This window comes from Schistocerca piceifrons, chromosome 1, assembly GCF_021461385.2.
Source record: "Schistocerca piceifrons isolate TAMUIC-IGC-003096 chromosome 1, iqSchPice1.1, whole genome shotgun sequence".
Lineage (NCBI taxonomy): Eukaryota > Metazoa > Arthropoda > Insecta > Orthoptera > Acrididae > Schistocerca > Schistocerca piceifrons.
Window position 1 is genome coordinate 1,165,593,833 of NC_060138.1, and position 22,860 is coordinate 1,165,616,692.

General features: G+C 37.0%; 1 protein-coding gene across 1 annotated transcript; it reads right to left on the reverse strand.

The window, feature by feature from the left end:
- Positions 1-6,194: 6,194 nt before the first annotated feature.
- On the reverse strand, positions 6,195-22,559 carry LOC124801818 (coiled-coil-helix-coiled-coil-helix domain-containing protein 10, mitochondrial). The gene is made up of 4 exons (XM_047263102.1): positions 22,390-22,559; positions 10,632-10,785; positions 10,299-10,539; positions 6,195-6,489 (listed from the first exon to the last, which is right to left on the reverse strand). The coding sequence occupies exons 1-4, from the start codon at positions 22,422-22,424 to the stop codon at positions 6,476-6,478; spliced, it is 444 nt and encodes a 147-aa protein (XP_047119058.1). The 5' UTR covers positions 22,425-22,559; the 3' UTR covers positions 6,195-6,475.
- Positions 22,560-22,860: the final 301 nt, after the last annotated feature.

The following is a 22,860-nucleotide window of genomic DNA, read 5'->3' on the forward strand; positions in this document are numbered from 1 at the left end:
GAATGGATGCAGGTGATCAGATAGGATGCTTACGTGCGTTTCACCTGTCCGAGTTGTATCTAGATGTATCATGGGTCCCACATCACTCCAACTCCACAGGCTCCACACTATTACAGAGCCTCCTCCAGCTTGAACAGTCACCTGCCGACATGCAGGGTCCATGGATTCATGAGATAGTCTCCATACCTGTACATGTCCATCGGCTTGATACAATTTGAAATGAGACTTGTCCAACCGGGCAGAATGTTTCCAGTCATCAACAGTCCAATGTCGGGTGTTGATGGGCCCAGGCAAGGCATAAGGCATTGTGTCGTGCAGTCATCAAGGGTACACGAGTGGGCCTTCGGCTCCAAAACCCCATATCAATGATTTTTTGTTGAAAGGTTCGCAAGCTGACACTTGTTGATATCTGCAGCAATTTGTGGAAGGGTCTCTCTCCTGTCATGTTGAACAATTCTCTTCAGTCATCGTTGGCCTCATTCTTGTAGAATCTTTTATCAGCTGCAGCGATGTAGGAGACTTGATGTTTTACTGGATTCCTGATATTCACAGTACACTCGTGAAATGGTTGTAAGGGAAAGTCCCCACTTCATCACTATCTCGGAGATACTGTGTCCCATCGCTCGAGCACTGACTATAACACAATTTTAAGACTCACTTAAATCTTGATAACCTGCCATTGTAGCAGCAGTAACCGATCGAACAACTGCACCAGATACTTATTCTCTTATATAGGCGTTGCCTGTTTACATACCTGTGTATTTGAGTATTCATTCCTACACCAGTTTCTTTGGTGCTTCAGTGTATTTGTTTAATGACTATTTCCATTGAATCTGAAAACTAGCTTGTTCATCTGCAAATGCTAAACAGTGTTTTCGTAGGTTGTCCCTTGTATAACCTAATCTGACTTTCTCATTGATTTGCCTTTCTCATACCGACGTTCTCCATTACCTTACGACTTTTTCTATAACACAATTGAAGAGCGGCAGGAAGAGACCATCTCATTTCCTCACTTCAGTTTTGATCTCAAATCTTCTGTAAATTTCACTTTGAAATTGATGTTTATTAGCATTTATTTAATTAGAGCTGTGGTTTTACCAACTAATCCCAGTTCATTGTGTCTTTCAAACAATGACTTCCTGTCAGCTGAGTCATAGGCTCTTTTGAAATCAAGAATTGTGATAATGAAATTTTCAGATACATTGACTGTACATTGAGAATCTGCTTTGAATATGATCTGTTCTTTCTAAAACCACATTGATATTCACTAATTAGAGAGTCAAGTTGTTGTTCCACTGTAGCTAATAATGCTCTCAATAGGATGTTGCAGGTAACTGTTGCAAGAGAAATGCCTCTGTAGTTATTCACATTGGTTTCATCACTTGCTTTGTGCTGTAGTGGATGAAGGCTATCTTCCAATCTTCGAGGAATCTCTTCTGTTAACCAAATAGCTTGTCCAGAAATGTGTTATTTGATTATTTCCAAAGTTGGATACTGAGTTTCCTTGTGTGAATTTAGATCTTAATTTCAGACATTCACAATGTAGCAAATTTTCAAAATACTCTGCTAAAATGTGACAGTTTTCTTGGTTATTGTGTGCTATTTTCCCACTTTTGTCTTTAAAGGAAAAGTTTGCTGCAGAATATTTACTTCGCTTTCTTTTACAGTGATAGCAATTTCTAGTATTGTTCATTTTGAAATCATGATTGATTGTTTTAAATTGGCATTTTATCAAATTTCTCTTAGTATCCCTAATCGTCTGCCTGTCTCCTTCCTCATTTAAAGGAACCTTAAACCTGTATGCCACATTCTTGTTTATGATCTATTTTTGTGATGCATTTTGTCTTCTTAAGAGTGCTTATCATATTTCAAATTCCAACATGCCTGTCTTTTAATTTTGGTCATGAAAACTGTTCTGTTTGAACAAGTAATGTTTGTTGTTCGTAATTTTTGGTTTTTAGTTTATCACTAAAGGTACTTCCTTGTTTTAGTTTTTCAGTTTCATATTTCAGTCCTTGGTTTGGCGTGTCTCTTGGTTGGAATTTAACTTAGATTCTGACCACTATTTATCCAAAATGAAACTCAGCATTTTTTATTCCCTTGACATTATGGATTTATTTGAATGTTGCAACATGATCTATTTGAAAGTCCCCTAAATTGTGGTTTGGAGAGGTCCAGTTTTCCCCATTGAGATACGTAAAAGCAGTGGATTTCATTATCGAGTTGGTTTTTCCACAAACTGCTATGTCTTTTGCCATTATCATTTGTCTTCTTGTGGTATGGTTAGTTCCTGACAACGTGCTGGAATTTTTTCTCTCTGCCCAATTATGCATTAAAATCCCCCCCCCCCCCCCCCCCCCAATATTATAGTGGATTTCTTTGCGATTTTTGTGATAATTTCTTCGCAAAATTTATGTTATTCACAGTTTGTTTTATTGACCTGGTTGGTTGGTGCATGAACTTTAACTATTGTATATACCATATTTGTGCATGTTACAATATTGTGAAAAGGATAGTTGCTACTCACCATAAAGTGGACATGCTGAGTCACAGGTACACACAACAAAAAGACTGTCACACAGTAAGCTTTCAACTCTCAGCCAAAAAGGCCTTTATTTTTGACAAAGGCCTTATTGGCCGAAAGCTTTTTGTAGTGCCTATCTGCAACTTGCTATCTCCGCTATATGGTGAGTAGCAACTATCCTTTTCATAATATTGTTACATTCCATCCTGGGTTTTCCATTGTTTGATTTTGCCTGGACTACTCTTTAATGTTTTTACCCACAATTGCATTCTCAGGTGATATCTCACTCTGAATGTATCGACACACATTCATTACTGTTAAGTGGACAGTATCCTCTAGTAAACATATTTACATATACATAAATTATGGTTCAAATGGCTCTGAGCACTATGGGACTCAACTTCTGAGGTCATTAGTCCCCTAGAACTTAGAACTAGTTAAACCTAACTAACCTAAGGACATCACAAACATCCATGCCCGAGGCAGGATTCGAACCTGCGACCGTAGCGGTCTTGCGCTTCCAGACTGCAGCGCCTTTAACCGCACGGCCACTTCGGCCGGCCTACATAAATTATGTACATATAGTGCACAAGAGAATGATTTCCTCTTAACAGCACAGAAAATAAAGTTGTATGCCACTATTGGTTAAGAGACACAAGCAATTTTTTTTTCTTCCTGCACACTGCCCCCCCTACTTCTGGCGTAAGGCCCAAAATGCACAGAAAGGTGTTGTGCAGACGCCTGGTGGTCGCGTGGGACAGTAGTGCTGCAAATGGATAGAGTATATAGTCTTCATCAGACAGACATTGCTGCACAGGATCTTTTGTAAATCTTAAATGGTAAGTACCCGAAAGCAATATGGTGGCGTACATCTGCAATTGTTGGGTGGGGGTATTGGCACGTTTGAGATAATGAGGGAACTGAACATGTATCCCAAACATTTCCATTATTTTTGCAGAACGTTTCATGTGTTTCTAATTGCATTAGACAAAGTAAAGGATAGGTCACAGAAAAGTAACAAAACTGCAAAGTTTTGATCATAATTGCTATTTTTCATATGATTTTCATTTGAATATAAGCCTACACAATGCTGATTTTGCAACATATAGTCAAAATATTATGAGACTTTTTCCAATATCAGATTATCTGTAAACTACTTGATACAGGGTATAGTTTCCTACCATGTGGTAGAGATTTTGCCTTTACAGAGAGGGGCAAACTATCCTTTCATCCAGTCATTGCCAAGGACAAGGGCAACATGTAACACAGGGTTTCAGGGATCTTATTGTACTAGACCATGTGTTGCACAGAGGCACCTTCAAAATAACTGAGTTATGTCTAGCTATACATTTCATCTAAACCTTACTACGTTAAGGGGAAGGAAAAGTCGTAACATCCCCCAAACATGGGATTAGTCAAAGCATTACAGTTTTCCCTACCTTGTGTGATAAAACTCTACCATAAGAATGTGCAAAGTCACTTGATGTAAGATAGTATATACCAGCTGAAAAGCGGAATTTCTATGAGCAAGTACGCAATGAATAGCGGATTTGCATGTCTGTCTGCCGAAATCCATTGCTAAAGGGCAGAAAATCTAATGCTGACTGTAGAAGAATGGTGTTAAATTTTTCCATGTCTTCTGCTGGTTTGTACTGCAGTAAACAGTATTTCTGTAGTAAATAATACAGAAAAACCACAGTCTTTCTGCAACACCATGTAGTTCATCCACAAAAATAAAGGAAACTTATTGTTTCAAAGATAATATAAGCAACTGTGTACTTAACTGTTACAAAAATATGCAAAATTGCATTTTACCTCGTATACACTGCTTGCATAAAGATAGCCCAAATGGGTAAGCAAAAAACGTCCAGAACATGCAATACTTTAGTTACAGCAATAGCAAAATCCCATTCCTCATTCATTGCCCACTGGAACACTCCATTATTTTTTATTTTATTTTTTACAACATGTGAACGAAAATAGTTACTGAATGTGAATGAAACTGTTAGATAAAAATTTATATATACAGTATAAATCTACCTACCTACCTTTAGATCTGCGATTGTCTATCTCTAGTTGTAAAATGGAAATAACTCTTAATGCAATACTATCTTAAAATGTGACTGACTTCATAAAGCACATACAAAAGAGAAACATGAGCCACACAGCATGCAGCCACAATGTCAAGTGTTGCGCATCGTAGCTAGTCGTGACCAAATGTCAAAATACAGGGTGTATCAAAAAGAATCATCCAATTAAAAAATCATAACTATTATGTTATTTGGGATATGAGCATGAACAACATACTGTTGGAAAGAGCAAACACATTTTACACGGTTTCCACTAGGTAGCAGCAATGTGCGCCCACGTCAGTTCTGGTAAAACTGGTGTCAGGACAACACAAAGCATTTTGTGTTCTACGTTTTGCACAGTGCGGGTCAGTAATAACTGTTCAGTGTGACTTGTAATAGGTATGGTGTGGATAGTCCTACAGCACAGAGCATTAGACAATGGCATGAACAATACCAACAAACAGGTTGTTTGTATAAAGGCAAATCGCCTGATGTCCAAGTGTCTGACCCAGACGTCAAACAATTTGAATATTGCATTGACATATGCCGTGCATCTCAAGGGGGCATATTCAAAAACTATGAAAATGTATGGAAAAAAGCTTTTTGAGTTTCCCATTCATCAAAAAACAAAATTCACTGTATATGTTTATTAGTTTCACAAAGATATGTGCCAAATCAGATGATTCTTTTCAATACGCCCTGTATATTACTTATTTACTTGTGACAAAAGAGATATAGCTCTCCTCCCACCATCAAAAACAATTTCAATATGTTAGGTTGCTGTGTACAAAATACTGTTCTAAAACCTAAAAAACGTAAACCGGCCAGCAACTGTTCATCGTTGCAAACTTTATTTCTACCGTGGAACTTGTTTAGGAGACATCAATATGTTAAATGTGTGTTGCTGACAGAATTTATTATTACGGGTGTACATGAAATACTCAAGCTAAGTGGTTATCTGTGTTTGACACAAGTATTTGGATACTTAACGCTTTTCTTTCAATAGTTCCGTTCAATTCTGGTGCTGACTTCAATTGAATATGTTTGAAAAGGTGTTCTAGAGAGTGTGTGTGTGTGTGTGTGTGTGTGTGTGTGTGTGTGTGTGTGTGTGTGTGTGTGGGCGCGCGCGCGCAGGCGCGCGCACATGCTCCATGTACAAGATATACAGGAAACTAACTTTTTCAAACTTCTCGCATTAAAAATTATTTTGTTTGATCTTACTGACAAAAAAGTGAAAACTTGCTTCAACTTTGTTTCTATGACTGAAAAAGTTTAGAACAGTGGCAAATCAAATTACCCCAATACATTGTTTTTGCACACAACTATGTGAGATAGCTGCACTTTGTCTACAAATGGCACAACTCAATGGCTACACTTCTAAGCACTGTTTATTACATAACAGCTTTCCACAAAATAGTTTAACACAACGAATTAAGGATGCCACTTTATTCAGGCCCTGCTATCACCCAGAAGTATGACACAAAATTGTCAAAGTTTTAAAGTGCCAGCACATTTGGAATTTTCCATGCAATTGTTGACAATGTACTAGTGGTGGATAAGTGCAAATCCAACATTTTCAGGTTTTAGTAAAAAATACAGCCTTTTATGTCAATTTTATTTTCAACATATACATTCAAGACCAACACTAACAACTTTACAACCTTTAACTTTATTTCTCAGTACTCTGTTTACATCATAATGAAAACTTTCTCAGTTGTCAAGTGAATATTAACACAGCAATATTGGATAATAGTTCCAAGAAGAATTTGAATTTTTACACCTAGGCTTTGATATTTTTGTTCACTGAGACTAGAATTTTCATGCTGCTACTTCATGCTTCAACAGCAAATTCAACTATCCAGCTGATGTCCAGTTCCGCTCAAAGAGGCAAGTCTGCAAAATGTAATTGGGAGGTATAAATAAATGCATACTTTCTCTAAGTATTAATTTTTCTTAAGTTAAAAAGTAATGTTAAACTAGACATTGTCTAGTTTCTACTATTCAAAATTTGTTTTATTGAAATTTTATCACAGAAATTAAGAGGGTTGACTTTTTCCAACTGCTAAGCAGCCATTATCAGAATTAAATAACATAAGAGACAAAAGTCAAATGGTTATTGTAGGATCCAAAAACTAGAAGTGCACATGCATTTTTTTCTGTTCTTTAGTTCTGACAGCTGCTTAGCACTTAAACCCAGTCCACCATATCAATTCCTACAATCAAGAGAAAATAACAAACCATTAATACAAATATTGGTTTTGCCAAATATTTTAAAACACTGTGCAAACTATTATATGAATCATGTATATACGAAAATTAGAATTTTAAGAGTAGATGACATTCTTAAGTTCTGAATTTATTTTTGATATGTATGCCAAGGTGGGTTTAATAATGTACTAATGATCCAGCCTTGACAAGAAATGAAATAGTTGGAAAAGTGATATGCTGATTGTGAAGGCTGGTACATTAATATCTGTTCTTTATAACTTCTTTGTGTTTTAGGCATCAAAAGTTAGCATTGCCTTGTGATATGAAACATGAAACCCCAGTGACTCAAAAGAAATTAGAAACTGCAAAAATAAAAGAGGTGGGCATTAAATCTGGAGGGAGGGAGGGGGGGGGAGTGAGCCAATCAGACGATTCAAAAGTGTAAGGACACACATACATTACTATTACGGCAAAGCTGCCATCGTCCCACATCCAACCAACTGCATAACCAAACTGTTCCTTGCTCCCATGTAAACCCCCATCTCACACACACACACACACACACACACACACACACACACACACACACACACACAGAGAGAGAGAGAGAGAGAGAGAGAGAGAGAGAGAGAGAGAGAGAGAGAGAACTTGTGATATGAAAGGCCTGAATATAAACTTTTGTTCTTTCTATCAGAGAGAGAATGGTTAGACGAATGTGAATCTGCAATCAAATTATCTAATGATTGCAAGGTTGGCAAGTTAAAAGTCAAGCATCACAAATTTTTATATTTAAGCTTGCTTCTACTGATACTCTGACAAGTTATAAAACTGTGAAGCTTGCCATGTGTATGGATCTAGAGGGTGATATTTACAAATGGTTTACACAAAACAGATTACAATGAGAACTGAGCTCTAGTCCCATTCTACGTAAAAGGCAATTCAAGTAAATGAAAATCTTAGAAGGCAATTGAATTTTAAAGCAAACAAGAGCTGGTTAAAACACTGTGTGTAAAAATATAGCAGTCATGAGCTTCAAATAAAAGGAGAACTGTCGATTCTTCAGCAACATGCCCGAAAGAACAGACACCACATATACATAATTACAGTGAGGATGACTTATCACTTCAGTAGAAATTTACACCAATCTCAAATCTTACGGGAATTGGCAAATTCTGTGAGTAACTGAGGTAATGGGCAAGGAGCACTACTCAGTACTGTGTGACTAAGTTGAAAATCTGGGTCCGACAGGTGGCGTGCTAGAGTGGTCTATGCAGCTGCAATGGACCACTGTGTCCAAATTGTGCAGTGGTCAGCAAATCTGCCTAAACTAAGCACGAGACCCTAGTTTGAATCCCGGTCTGGCACAAATTTTCAACTTTTCCCACTGACTTAAATCAATGCCCACTGGCAGCTGATGTCAATTCCTTTGTATCTTAATTCATACTGGCTGCAGGATCAAAAAGGTGAGTCTTTTGGACACCACATATACGACAGTGTCAACGCTGTAGATCCAGGGCATCAATTGTGCACGATAGTGGAGCAGTAAAAACTTTTCAATGAAAGCACTACAACTAGTGGTCCAGAAAATGAAGAGGTAAACATACCAGCTGCTTCCCAAGTATTTCCATATTTATATAATGCCTTGCAAGGTTTTGAAGCTCAAAAGAAAGCAAACAGTATTAGATATTTGTCCTGAAAAAAAGTGTGACTTAACGACTCATAAGCAGGTACTTTTGCATGGACTGATCAAAATGAAGGATTTTTAAGTGTTAATTCTACAGAAAGTGCATATGTATTACTTTTTTGTTTAGGCTGTACTACTAATGTTCCTACTGCACCTACCTCTATAGTAATAAAAATTCATGTTATAATTATATCTTGTTTTTACCAATAAATAAAAGTACATAGTTTGATTATCTGAATGAACTGATTTTCCACACACCCGTTTCCCCAAATTAGTTCAGAGAATCGACACTACTGTATTAGAAAATCAGATAGAGGTAATGCAGGAGTAGGTCTAATAATGAGTAAGAAAACAGGAACATGGCTAAGCTGCTATGAACAGCATAGTGAATAGCCAAGATAGATACAAAGTCACCATCCAATAAAGTAGTACAAATTTATATGACACCTAAGCTCTACAAATGAAAAGATTGAAAGAACATTTGACAAGATGAAATAAATTATTCAGGTCCTTGAGGACGATCAATTAACTGTGACAGGATACTAGAATTTGATAGTAAGGAGGAGAAATTTGGGGAAAAAAATATTATAATTCCTGGAGAAGAAATAAATACTATTAGGACTGCCAATGACACTAATTCTGATAGATGGCAGACAAAGGTCAGCTGAATGGAACAGATTGTCTTGAGGGGTTGTAACATCCGATTAAGTCAGGCAGTGCTGAGGAAATTAGATAGGTAAATGAGACAAACTAAATGTAAGTTATATTATCTGGGCACCACAGAAAGCAACCACGGGTGAAGTAGAGAGGATACAAAATTTAAACTCACGATAGCAATGTAAGTGTTTCTGGAAAAAAAAAAAAAAAATGTTAAAATCAAGTATAAAATTAAGTGTTACTAAGCCTTTCCTTAAGGCATTTGGCTCAGGTGCAGCCATATGTGGAAGTGAAACTTCCACAGTATGTAGTTTAGCTTTTAAGATGTGGTGCTACAGAAAGATGATCAGGATTATCGAGTGGTCTTATCTAATAACTAATGAGGTACTAAGTCAAACTGGGTAAATAAATTATGGCATAACCTGACTAAAAGAAGGGATTGATTGATAGGACACATCCCAAGAACCAAGGAATTGTGGAAGCAATTTTATTACAAGACTAAAACTTGACCACAGTAAGCAGCTTCCAATCTATATATGTGGGAGTAGTAATGCAGACTTGAAATGGCTATCACAGGATAGAGCAGTGTCGAGAAATGCATCATACCAGTCTTCAGACTGAAGATGATGAAACCACCACTTATGTAATGTGCTGATTTTTTAATCCCTCCCCCCAAAATATATATGTAGTCCGAAACACCAAAGTCGGACATCTTAAAACAATTTGGGGCAGTTACAACTGAAAGTTGAATGCATACCGCCACCAACTATCAAGAAATTGATGGGGCACAATGACTATTTGTGCGTGTTTCATGTAGTACATCGAGCCCTGCTATTGAATTTGACTCCTGCACCCATTTAATTTGTTCACAGCTCAAATACTCCGCTCCGTCTCCAGGCCACGATTGGCCTACTGGGACCATCCGACTGCCGTGTCATCCTCAGTGGAGGATGCAGGTAGGAGGGGTCAGCACACCGCTCTCCCGGTCGTTATGGTGGTATTCAGTCAAGTAGCTCTTCAATTGGCATCACGAGGCTGAGTGCACCCCGAAAAATGACAACAGCGCATGACGGGCTGGATGGTCACCCATCCAAGTCTGCTCAAACAGGTAACTACAAATTTATCATTAGTTTATTGTAGGTTCATCACTTACGATTTGACGTTTTGCACTGCCGCAGAGCTTCATTGAAACCTTCACAAAGTGAAAGGTCACTCTGCTGCTGAGCGCACTGTAGAAACTGCTTTATTTCCCACGCACAAGGTCCGGTTGGTTCTGTTGGCTGGTTACCGTAACTCTGTTGTGGTGCTGGTGCTTGTGCTTGAGGAACAGCGTCGGCACTAGAGCCACCACCCCCACTGAACATTGAAGTAAGGCCGTGTCCCACTGCATGACCCTGTAAATATGTGATACAATATTATTAACAATTTTGATATTTTCCACTTCATAATGCAGAATAATCTTGACTAAATATAAGAAAGAACTTACCACTGCAGAACCAACAGCTACTCCACCAGCCGTTGCTGCCATCTGCTTAAACATAGACGGTTGCTCTGCTTGCATCATTGGAGGTGCTGCTTGTTGAGGAGGAGGATGAGCTGGCTGATTGTGCTGTGGTGCACGAGCAGGCACTGGGGCAGCTCTAGAAAGAAGGAAAAAACATACTATATTGTGATACTTCAGATGTTAGTAGCACCCCATGGGGTGTAATGCACATGATTTTGTAGAAATATAACAGCCAAAATAAAGACTTCTATTTTCCAAGGAGTAAGTCAATTGTCTGCAAAATGTGGGCATTAGTAATTTTACTGACAGGGATCAACATTGCACATGAATTTACAATATTTTGCAATCTTCATTTTAATGTAAAGAGCAATTGTATTGAAGATACAGTCTGCAGAAATCTAGAATTTGATTGCTGTCAAGATTTTATTAACCAGAGGTCACAGTTTAACAATGGCATCATAAATATCACATAAGCTATTTTTGATAGGTGATACCTTATATAATCATTTGTGACTAAATTTGTCAGACTATCGTCCTTAGCATTACATTCACAGCTACTTTAAAATGTTTTTGTATTTACATTTTAAGATGAATTACATCTTTCAAATCTTTATCCATTACTGAAGAACATGGACCAAGCCAAGCAACCAAACTCCCTCATGACAAGTACATGTTTTGCAGATAGACAATGTGAAGAATGCTTGGATGGCTTAACTGGTGAGAACGTCTTACACAAAACTGGAGGAGGGGGAGGAGATGTCCCATAGCTTATACAATACTACAAGCACAGGTTAAAGTTGCAGTACAGCACAGTTTTAATCTAGCAGGAGGTTTCAACAGTAAAAATGATCAAAAACATTTTTGACGATGTATTTAGTATTGTGTACCAAATGACAGTTTTCAGCATTTCTTTGATTTATGAAAGTTAGTCAAGATTGGGCCCATCTGTGATGCCGTGTTTTGTATATACACTGTTTCTTCAAGTTCAAATCTCATCTGGAGCCTACATGTTTTATTAGCCATTCAGTGTAAGTCACAGAAGTGACTTTCATGGAATGTGTGAGACCTCATTACAGTTTCAATCCATCCTACTAGTGAATCAAAGTTTGCCACTAATTTTAAGATAAAAACTGATTATTCCATTTTATATTCTCCTCTCCATCACACCTCTATTGCATTCATATTGCACAGCTGTCCCAAGCTATGGCTTAATGGTGTACTTTAAGACATTTCTGTGTTTTGCAACTTTGTATTTCTCTATACATGCCACCAGCTGCCTTGTCAGATGAATAGGTATTTTAACAGTTCGAGATTGAACCCTTTTTTAAATGTAATCAAGTCTGCCAATAGCTGAATTACCATTAGTATTATCTTAACTGTTTTAACTCCCACTCAATTTCTAATTCAGATGGAGGTGACTGACAGTGATATTTCTCTGTCATTCCAGGTGTTTACAAGGCTGTAAAAGCCTGTACTAAGTTCAAAATGATCAAGAGTTTTCTGCTTAAGGGATTAATAAAATCATCAGTGTCCTTCATAGGATTCTCACTAACACATAACAACGCTAATTCTTTGAACCAGTACCCACCATATATACATATTTTCAAGGTATGGTTGTTTATGTAATTAAGCCAAGAAGATCTGGGCAAAGATGGAAAGTTTACAAAACAATGTGAGCAATGCAGCAGCCTGTACAGAGTGCCCCAGGAGGAATTATCAACATTCAGAGATACGAGAGCAAACACAGGCACTGAAATACATACCTTATGAGGTATGAGCACTTTCCTTTGTTACTGTGAAACACATCAACAAGCGTTCACAGCTCTTAATGCATGGATTTTAGACCCCAAATCTTTCCTGTCATATCCTTGAATACTGACCATTCCTACTGGGACACCCTGTACAGAATTGAGTAATGGATAACGAAAGATAATGAAAGCAGCTCAAGAGTGCCAAAAATTAAGTTTTAGAGGACATGTTCAGGTGGACCCATACAAAAATTAGCAACAATTACTGAAACAAATCATGATAGACAACATTAGTGAATTACAGTGTTAAACAGAATTGTGGCCTGTACTTAAGCTATTTTCCAATTATTTTTAATATTTGTAACTGCTACTTTTTCTCACAAGACATAACATTTTCTCTAGCTAACACTGTTGCAAATTAAGACTTTCAGAACATGTCAATGCAATAAAATATCCTTGAGTTTCTTCTTGTGTAAATTTGCAGAAGACTGAAGGGCAGTGTACCCTAACATGTAAGAGTTCAACTTTACTGGGATTGTCAAAAATATCTAGCTGTCTAAAAAAAATAAAAGTATGTCACTAACTGACTATGAGCTACAGAAATAGTTTTAGAGCTTCCCAAATTTCCAGTACTTCATTGTGAGCCACAGCACTGTGCAGCCATGAAAAAAATGTTATTCTGATTAATTAAAATCTCAGAGAATGAGTGGATTTAATTATAAAGTCTCATTTCCAAATCTGAAAAACACACACAGTCTACAAATTCAGTGTGCAAAGTTTTCAAGCTACTTAGTGGTACACAGTTTAAAGCTTTTTGCAAACTATTGAGTGTTGAATGATGAATTAACAGAATATTGTTTGTGCTCCTAAATATCACTGTTCTTAGATTGAAATCTTCATACTCCAAATCATTCAAACCAATCGAATTCAAGTAGAATATGCCTTTTGAACTGCTAGAGACACTGAATTGACAACAACAAATCCAAAGAGATTTTATTGAGAATAAGTTATCATAAGACAGCAGGGTGATAACTATCAATAAGCAGTGAATATGCTTACAGTTGTCAACAAAAAGCTCTAACAATTCCAACTGATGGCTATACACTGAACCTACTACTCTGCGCCAGGCAGGCTCTCACTTTATCCCACTAACAATATGAATCAAGCAGCAAGGTTAGCTGCCATTTCTGCCACTTAATGATTCATAAATTGAGTAGTAATCTCACTTCTGTTTATTGGTTATTTTAGAAAACAAAATCCTATTATGAGCCATGAAAATCAAAGTTAAAAAGGAATTGAAGAATGAAGCATCACCGTATAAATAAAGGAATTTAGTTTTCATTTCAGGTTAAAGGAAACAATCGTTTCAAATGACAAAACTGCAACATTTCAAAAGTGCTATCATTAAAGGCTTTTACAAATGGGGGAAAACTCATTTAGAAAGTAAATATTAACTGGACCAGGAACTCAATAGTAGTGGAAACTAGTTAACTCAAGGAGTTTTGTTCTGACCTTTCTGTACACATTTATTTAACAGAAAATGTTTAAATGTAATTATCACTTAGCCAATTAAGCAGATAATACATTTGTAATGTTTTTAGATATCCTTTATAGAAAAATTTGAAGATGAGGCATTTACACTGAATACTTTTTTTTTCTAGGTACATGAGTGACACCTTTCTCATATGGCCCCACGGGAGGGAAAAGCTCGATGTTTTCTTGGAACACGTAAACTCATGCCACCCTAACATTAAACTGGAGAAGGATGGACTACTCTCTTTCCAGATGTATTGGTTAAGAGGAAGGCAGATGCACCTTCAGTGACAGTGTGTAACACGAACTCACACCGACTTGTACCGGCAAGCCAGCAGTTGCCATCACCCAGCACAGAATATCTACAATCTATGTTCTACAGCAATTGATACTTTTCTGAAGATGTTCAAAAGGCACTGCGCTCTGTTTCCCTGTCAGAGGTTCCTGAAGAGGTGCAAGAAGAAATGCAGAAGGCTGCCTATTTGCCATATGTTGGGGAATTCTCCACAAACATAACATTAAAATCATGTTCCACCCACCTACCAAGATTAAGGCTCTCCTACGAAGTGTGAAGGATGGCCTACATCAACAGAAATCGCGCATTTACCACATACCATGTGAATGTGGTATGCCATACACTGGCCAGATGACGAGGACCATTGACATCAGGTGCAAGGTGCACCAAAGGCACACCAGACAGGCAACCAAGTCAGCAATTGCATGAAGACCTCAAAGGACCTAAGTATGATGATGGGGTTAGAAATAACTGCCCAGTAAATGTAGCAAAGAACACACGTGAAATGGTACCTCAGGCAACACACAATATCTGAGGACATTCTTCAGAGTCTCGAGCAGCAATTTCAATACAATCAGCCTGAAAAATAACACTGCAGCTGCTCCTGCCATGCAAGGACTTCGGACAGAACACCTAACATGGCATACCATGGTAACAGAATGTCCTAGAACACAGGAGGATGTAAATGACAACAATTTGAAGATAAAACAAATAGCATGGCTTGGATGTCATTCAGAACTATACAGCAAGACTGACAACAGATAATAACCACAAAGTATGTGCATAGTGGTCGGCAAAGCCGTGGCTAGAAGAAAATGCTAGTCTGTTTGCATTGGTCAGTGCATACCATGGACAGAGTGCCTAGCCCAACATAGGCATAAATACCGGATTTGTTTCATACTGGAATTGGTATCAGACAGCACCTGAAGAAGACTGCAAGTCACACAGTTGAAATATCATGCAGGAAAGATTCGAATAACCAGCAGAAAGCAGATCAATCAACATGACGTATCCTATGCAGTGTAATTACACTTGACACTACGAAGATAAATTTGTGGAAGCTGTCAAATAATCCTACAATAACAAATTGTGTGGAAACATTGATCTAGGTGCAGCTATTTCTAGGACCCAAGAAAAAGTCCCAGTGTCAATTTACTTTAAAAACATTAGAATGAAAACTTCAAAAAATTTCCATATTTTGGCAAAATGTATAACACAGCAAAACTCAACCTGTTGCCTATGTTTCCCAGTTACCCAGTGGGGACAGGACTACTGATAACTACACAAGTAAATCTTCTCCTGCTGCAGTACACAAACAGAGCTGTAAGTAATTAAGTAATTTCTGTATTTTATATTTTCTTTCTTTCTGTATCAATGTGATGATTAGCTTACCCATATAGGCTCTATGAGACATGTGCACCAAACTTGGTCTTTCTTACAGGGATGCTTGGAGCAGAGAAATCTGGCAGTATTAACTTTATCTTGTCAGCATAAAAGTGCCAACATTCATTAGCTATACTAGTATTCTGGAATTTGTTGTAACCCAAAATAACTTCTGACTAAACAAAATCATTCAAGCAACTTTTACCTCTTCATGCCACTTCTGCTTTTCTAGAAATGATGAACATGTATGAGCATGTTCTACACGAAGCCTGTCATGGAAGCGAAGTCTGAAGCAAGTATCAATATTTTCACCTCCATCCCATCAGTATGAATCCATAAAAAAGATAGCACCCATATAAAATTTAACTAGTTTGCAATCTGCCCTGAGACTTTCTGCTGTAGTGTGTTCAAACAAATTACATCAATTTATTTCCAACTCTTAGGATAGTTTAGACAAACAATGTAATTTCTTTCTTATCCCTTAACCCTCTTGACAATCTACTTCATTTCGCTTCAAGGTAGTTGCGCATAGCACAGTTACACACATTCTTCGGAGACTAAAAAAGTGCCAAAAATTAATCAGTACCTACTGGCCACAGAATTTCCTACAAATATTGTTCTCCAGATTAAGTCTCAGCCTACAACATTTTAATTTTCAGTGTAAAATTCGGTGCAGGAGAAATTTCAATGAATGATTTCTGTTGCATCAGGTCACAGTCAAAATGAAGTTTTGTTATTTTTCTGGCAATGACAACATTTTTATTTTCATTATTTTTCCATAACATGACCGTCAATGGCATAAAAATGCTGTCAAAGGAATTCCATTTTGGAAATAGTTCTTAGACTGTGACTTAAGCAGTTATTTGGGCCATATTCTTTTCTGCCCTATAATTGCTCCTCTAGAAAGAGAGTAGAATATCCATCTTCTGTGCAATTTGCAATAACAAAGAGGGAAATACGGAAGCGTCCGATCCCACCCGTCTGCTTTGACCCATGACGTCACAAATATGGCGGAAACAAAAACAAATACACACACTTTCCACAAGAAGCCTAATGACACTAACGGGACAAGTGCGGGAAATGGGGTGTTTTGGGTGGGGGGCAAACTAAATATAAACAAATTTAGACGCCTTGCGTAGCTACAACGTGTAAGTGAAGACAGCCATGCATGAATAATGACCCACCTCCCCAGGGGTCGTAACCCCTGCAACCCATAGAAGATGAAGATGCTTCAGTAGCTGATTAGTGTTTTTTGTCTAAAAACACACTCACGTGATAGAATGAACAGGAGATAAATATAATAAACTAAAACAGAAATTCGAGGAAACATAATTAAAATAAGTAATAAGTGTTTAAAAAAATTAATAATAATAATAATAATATAATCCTCACGAGATAGAACGAACAGATCAGAAAAGTAAATAAAATAAGATAAAACGGAACTGGAGACAGCCACACTCAAACCAAACTCCGCGCCATCATGACATCACACACAACACCCTTACGTCACGGATCAAAGCCGACGCATTGGATCGGACGCTTCTGTCGACCCACAAAGAGACCCTTGCAGGGTGAAAGTTCAAACAATCAGCAAGGTGTTATGGTCTCATTTGTACAAAAAAGCCAAGGATCCCAATCAGCTTTAACCCAAATGTCATTAAAACACACATCCCACTTCGTTGGAATTTTTAATTGTGATAACACATATTTCAAACCAAATGGTAGTGATTTATGGTAAAGGAGAGCCTATCGGCATAAATTTTTTCTACCCAATATTATCTCAGTCAATGTGAATGCATCAAAACATTCTATGACTAAAAGGTGAACTTAATGAATTACTTATCTGCACTGATGAATTAACTTACAGTCATCAAAACCAGTTTATCTGCCTTTCTAAATATCAGTGATCACAAGTACAGACGCAGTAAGCATTACAGCATTTAGGTTAGCATCTCACTTTGACAGAGCAGAAATGGAAAAAGGAGTTGCCACATTACTCAGGAATTGTCAAATTTAAGAACATAGACATTCATAAATTTTGCCTCGAGCAGCATGTGGAACAGAAGTAGAATGTCATAATAAATCCTTCATACAGGAAGTGTATACTGAGCACCTGCAGGTGACTGATCTGTTTATAAATCACCTTGAAGCTGTACTGAACTAGTTGACAATAGAAGCAAAGAAATAGTGGTTGTTGGTGATTTTCATGTAGACAGGTTTTGTAACAAACTCTTCCAGTACAAATTTACCACAGTAAACACTATCACTTTACTTAATTCCTACCATAGATTTTCTAACTAGGATAGCTAATTCTGACAGCCAGCCGTTGACAGTATCTTAAAAGAAAGGTTTAATGAACACAATCATTTTACAACCAATAGCCAACGGCCTCTAAGTCCACGACAGGCAGTGTCTTGTTAAATGTTAACAATGAACAACACAAAAAACTACTAAATGTAATTTCAAGAGGTTAGTCAGTAAGCCGAAAACTGATTACTTCAGAAAACACCTCAAAGATACGAACTGGAGTTCTATGTGCAGTTTTCATGGCATGAATGAAAAATTTAACACTTAATAATAAAGTCTTACTTTATTTCACTGTTGTCTTTCCCCCAAAGCTAACTCACGTTAGACCAATTACGATACTATGACACACGCGACCACTGTCTCTGGCAGTCCTCAGCTTCTGACATGCCATTGACAGTAGTCACGTGCGTAGCAGGTGCATTTGCATAAATATATGTGTGTGTGTGTGTGTATGGATCATTAACGAGTCATTTTAGATTCACATCACAAATTAATTTGCACATAATATGGTACATTCTGAACATTTCTGAGGTTTTTTCCAAAACAAAAAGACATACAGATGATGTGGGTTAGGGAGTCTTGCCCACCGCCTTATACCACATTACAATAATAGGCGTTCTTCTCCAGATTAGAAGAAGTTGTCAAGGAAAAACTTTTCCCACTTTGTTTTCAAGTTTTACTTTACTGTCAGACATTTTATGACAGTTGGCAAGTGATGAAAAATTTTTGTTGCAGCATTGTGTGCCCCATTTTAGTGCAGAAGACAACCTTAATGTGGAGTAATGAACATCATTTTTCCTTCTGGTATTGTAAATATGTACATCATTGTTCCTTTTGAAATTCAGTAGATTATTTACAACAAATTTCATGAGGGGATAAATATACTGTGATGCCCAACTCCTTAAACAGATTTCTACAAGATGATCTTGGGTGAGCACCACATTCTTACTGCACATTTTTACACAATGAAGACTTTCTTTCTTAATGGTAAGTTACCCCAGGACATTATTCCATATGGCATCATTGATTGAAAATACGCAAAATATGTCAGCTTACCGATTTCTCTCTCCAAGATTTGCAATAATTCTAAGTGCAAATACGCCTGAACTAAGTTGTTTTAGGAGTTCCGAAATGTGTTTTTTCCAATTTAAATTCTCATCCAGGTGGACACTTAAGAATTCTGAAGTTTGCATCCAATTTATTATTTCCTCGCCATGTATTAAAATTATCATTGGTGTAGTACCTCTAGATGTGCAGAACTGAATATGTTGGGTCTTTTTAAAGCTGAGGGCAAGACCATTCGCAGAAAATCAGTCAATGATACTTTTAAGAATTTTGTTTACCATTTATCCCAGAATGTTCAATCTTAGTGGCCTTACTTTCTCTTGTGTGTATCAATGACCCTTCATCTGTAATATTACCAGCTGCGAAGTTTGGTTTGTTTACAGATGATACAAACATTGCAATAAATAGCAAATCAAGTGGAGTCTCAGACTGTCTAATAAAATTTAATTCATGAACAGTGCCTAGCCAACTCTTCTTCATTAAACTTGGTAAAAATACTTATTGGCAACTAAAACTTATATAAGAGAAGAAGTTGACTTAAATTTTTAGGATTATATCTTGTTAAATTCAACTGGAAGGTGCACACTACACAATTGTTAAAGCACCCAAACAAATCTATATATGCAATGCAAATGTTGTCAACACACACAATATAAAAATAAAAAGCTGGCATACTAAGCTTATCGTTATTCCTTAATGTAAGACAGGATTTATTTATTTATTTATCTATCTGCTTATTTCTGCTCCCAGGATTGGAACGACTCCTTACCCTCTCCCTTAAAACCCACATGCCTTCGCCTTTCCCTCTTTCCTGATGAAGCAACCATGGGTTGCGAAAGCTTGATATTTGTGTATGTGTTGTGTGGTTTTTACTTTGTATCTACCAGCGCTTTCCTGTTTGGTAAGTCACAGCATCTTTTTTTAATGTACCTGCTTATTTTTATTTACTTTTTTGGAGGGGAAGGGAAGCGGGCAACATAGTAGTAGTAGCAGCTTTATTCATCTGTGGATCTCTTTACAAGGGTATAGGACATGTCTAAGTATTTACAAATTTAGACCAATTCAATTTATTTTAAGCTAATTCGCATACATGTGCACTTCTATTTAGAGGCAATCATTTTATTTATATATACAAATAACTTATTAAACAATGTAATGCTACACTGTTCACTCATATCTCACTATCATTCACTGCTCTCTCTCTCTCTCTCTCTCTCTCTCTCTCTCTCTCTCTCTCTCTCTCTCTCTCTCTCTCTGGGCCATTTTCTGTACCACAACTTTCCATATGCTATACCGAAAAACTGAGTCAGCATCCCTCTATAATGAGTGTGATGTTGAGCTCAGAAAGAGGAATAGGTGTTAGTATTGTGATACACATAGCCTGGAGTACGTTTTTCTAGAAAAGGAGAAAAACCAGTGTGAAGGTTTTATGTGGAATGTATTATTATTTATTTGTATAACATTTTTTACCAAACCCCTACTCTGTTTCATTTAAGTGATCTTTCAATGTATAAAATTTATTGCATAACAGGTACTTTCTAGCTGCCTTTTTAAATAGGTGTATTTTTACAATTTCTGTAATCTCATATGGTAATTTATTGCACAGTTTTATTCCTTGGTAGAAAATGCTGTATTGAGTTTTATGCTTTTTTTCCCTTGGTAAATGTAATCCGAGTCTAGCTCTTGGTCCATGGTCATGGACAGAGCTGTTTGTGCAGTAATTACTAATGTTTTTTTGATGTGTACAAATGAGTGGTAAATGTATTCACAAGGAGCAGTTAAAATCCCCAGTGTTGTTAACAGATCTTTACAATGAGCTTGACTACTATTTTTGGTTATTATTCTTATGGCTCTTTTCTGGGGTTTTAAAACTGTTCATATTTTGTATATCTGTTCCCAAAAAAAGAACGCCATAAATATGAACTGAGTGTACATATGAATAGTATGTAACTCAAAGACACTGCATGTTACACACTGATGATGGAATTCTATGGGCATAAGTTTTCTGGGTCCAAACACAGGAATTAAGAATTATTTGCGGTGTGAACTCGAGAACATCCTGCAGTGGCACTTTGGATAATAGCTACTGCTTTGAATGTACTACTTATTTCTCAATGACATAGCTCTTTATCTTTTTCGAACTACCAACTCAATTCATGGAATCGGTACTAGGAATAAGAATAATAATCTTAACAAATATTTGATGCCACTTTGTTGTTCACTTTTCTGGAACACACATTTTTGTGACTTTTCAGAGGGCATAAGTTGTTTTACTATCAAAGTTCAGTTTAAGAGGTGCCTAAAGGATTTATTGGTGACCAACTCCTACTACTCCATTTATGAATTTATTAGTAGACTCAACTGGTGTATATACGACTATTAATAACAAACAATGATAGTATTAATACCACCTGACTTCTGCACAAACTCAGAGCAATAATGCAGTCAGTTGTTTAAATGATTTTTCTATTTGATAACGCATGACAACAGCTAAAATATTATATCACCTCAGTGTATCAAAAATCCACGAGGTCCATTTCACTAAGGATCTGTGGGAAATACATCAACATACTTGTGTTGCTTTGTAAAAATTTATTGTGTATCCTCCTTTGTCTAACATGGTGTAAAATCCTCACTAGGCCCTATAAATTTACTGGAACGAATAGTAGATCTGATGTGACCTAATCTAATATAAGCAGTTACTGGACTCGATTACGTAATCTGCCGAACTCATTACGGAATTTTTTTTTTACCGTAAATATGATTAACGAAGTGGTAGTACGTTTAACAAAAATCCAATAGCACACATGCCGTACTGTCACGTTTTTCCTTGTCCTTTCACAAATTGTGGAGAAAAAATGTCCTGCATCAACAAATAAAAAGACTAAGAAGCGCTAATATGCACGATAAACAGAGGTTCTGAACATGTACTTCTGACTTAAGCATTTCAATGAAATATTTTATTTCGCTGTGACTAACTGTAACGACAGCTGAAGCTCACTTTTCTATTCATTGGGCAATCTTCATGACGGCGACAAAACAGGCATATACAAGTCTGATGCAATATGCAGTAATCAGTCACATGTACCGTCTAATTTTTAAAGAAAGTTAAAGCATTTTTTGTTCATCAGCTTCATACGCCTCTTAAAGACAAACTTAGAAGTTAAAAAAAAAAACAGCGGGGCTGATTGCTGTTTCGGGATCAACCAAACCTACAGAAGCTATATCGAAACACTTCATCTGTTAAGTTGCCTTGTCAGCCGAAGATCTTACTAAATCACAAAATGGATACACCTGAAAATTCTGTCCGCTTACCATTCTCGGGCAGAATAATAACTACGTTTTGATTTTTAAAAAAAAAAAAAAAAAGGTGTAATTTATACTCAGGTGCGACATAAATTTAATTTACCTTGGGGGAGGAGAACTTCGTCCACGTCGAGGCATTTTTAAAGTTTCAACAAAACTTTGGTAAAAAATTTAAGCGAAGTCACAACGAAACTATATACCACGATCAACTCCGGCTCCACACTTATACTGGCAGAGATGTTACGTTACACCCTTCTAGAACCAATTCTCGTAGGACGTAGAACGTCACTGTCACGTGACACTAGCCCGTCAAGGCTATGTAATTATAAAGATACTTTACTTGGAACTTTCTGCATATTCGCTGACAGAGTTGATTTCGTATTTTCATATATATTTCCAGCAAATCACTATAAAACAGCGGGTTCCTTTCATTTTACCATACATTAAGGTTTCTTCTTATTCCGTTCACCAATGTCGTATTAAGAGAGTAGGAATTATCTATGGAGTGCAATGCGTCGATTCCAAATTAAACTCGGTGTCGATTCGCACGCAACGATCTGTTCGCAAACGTCTA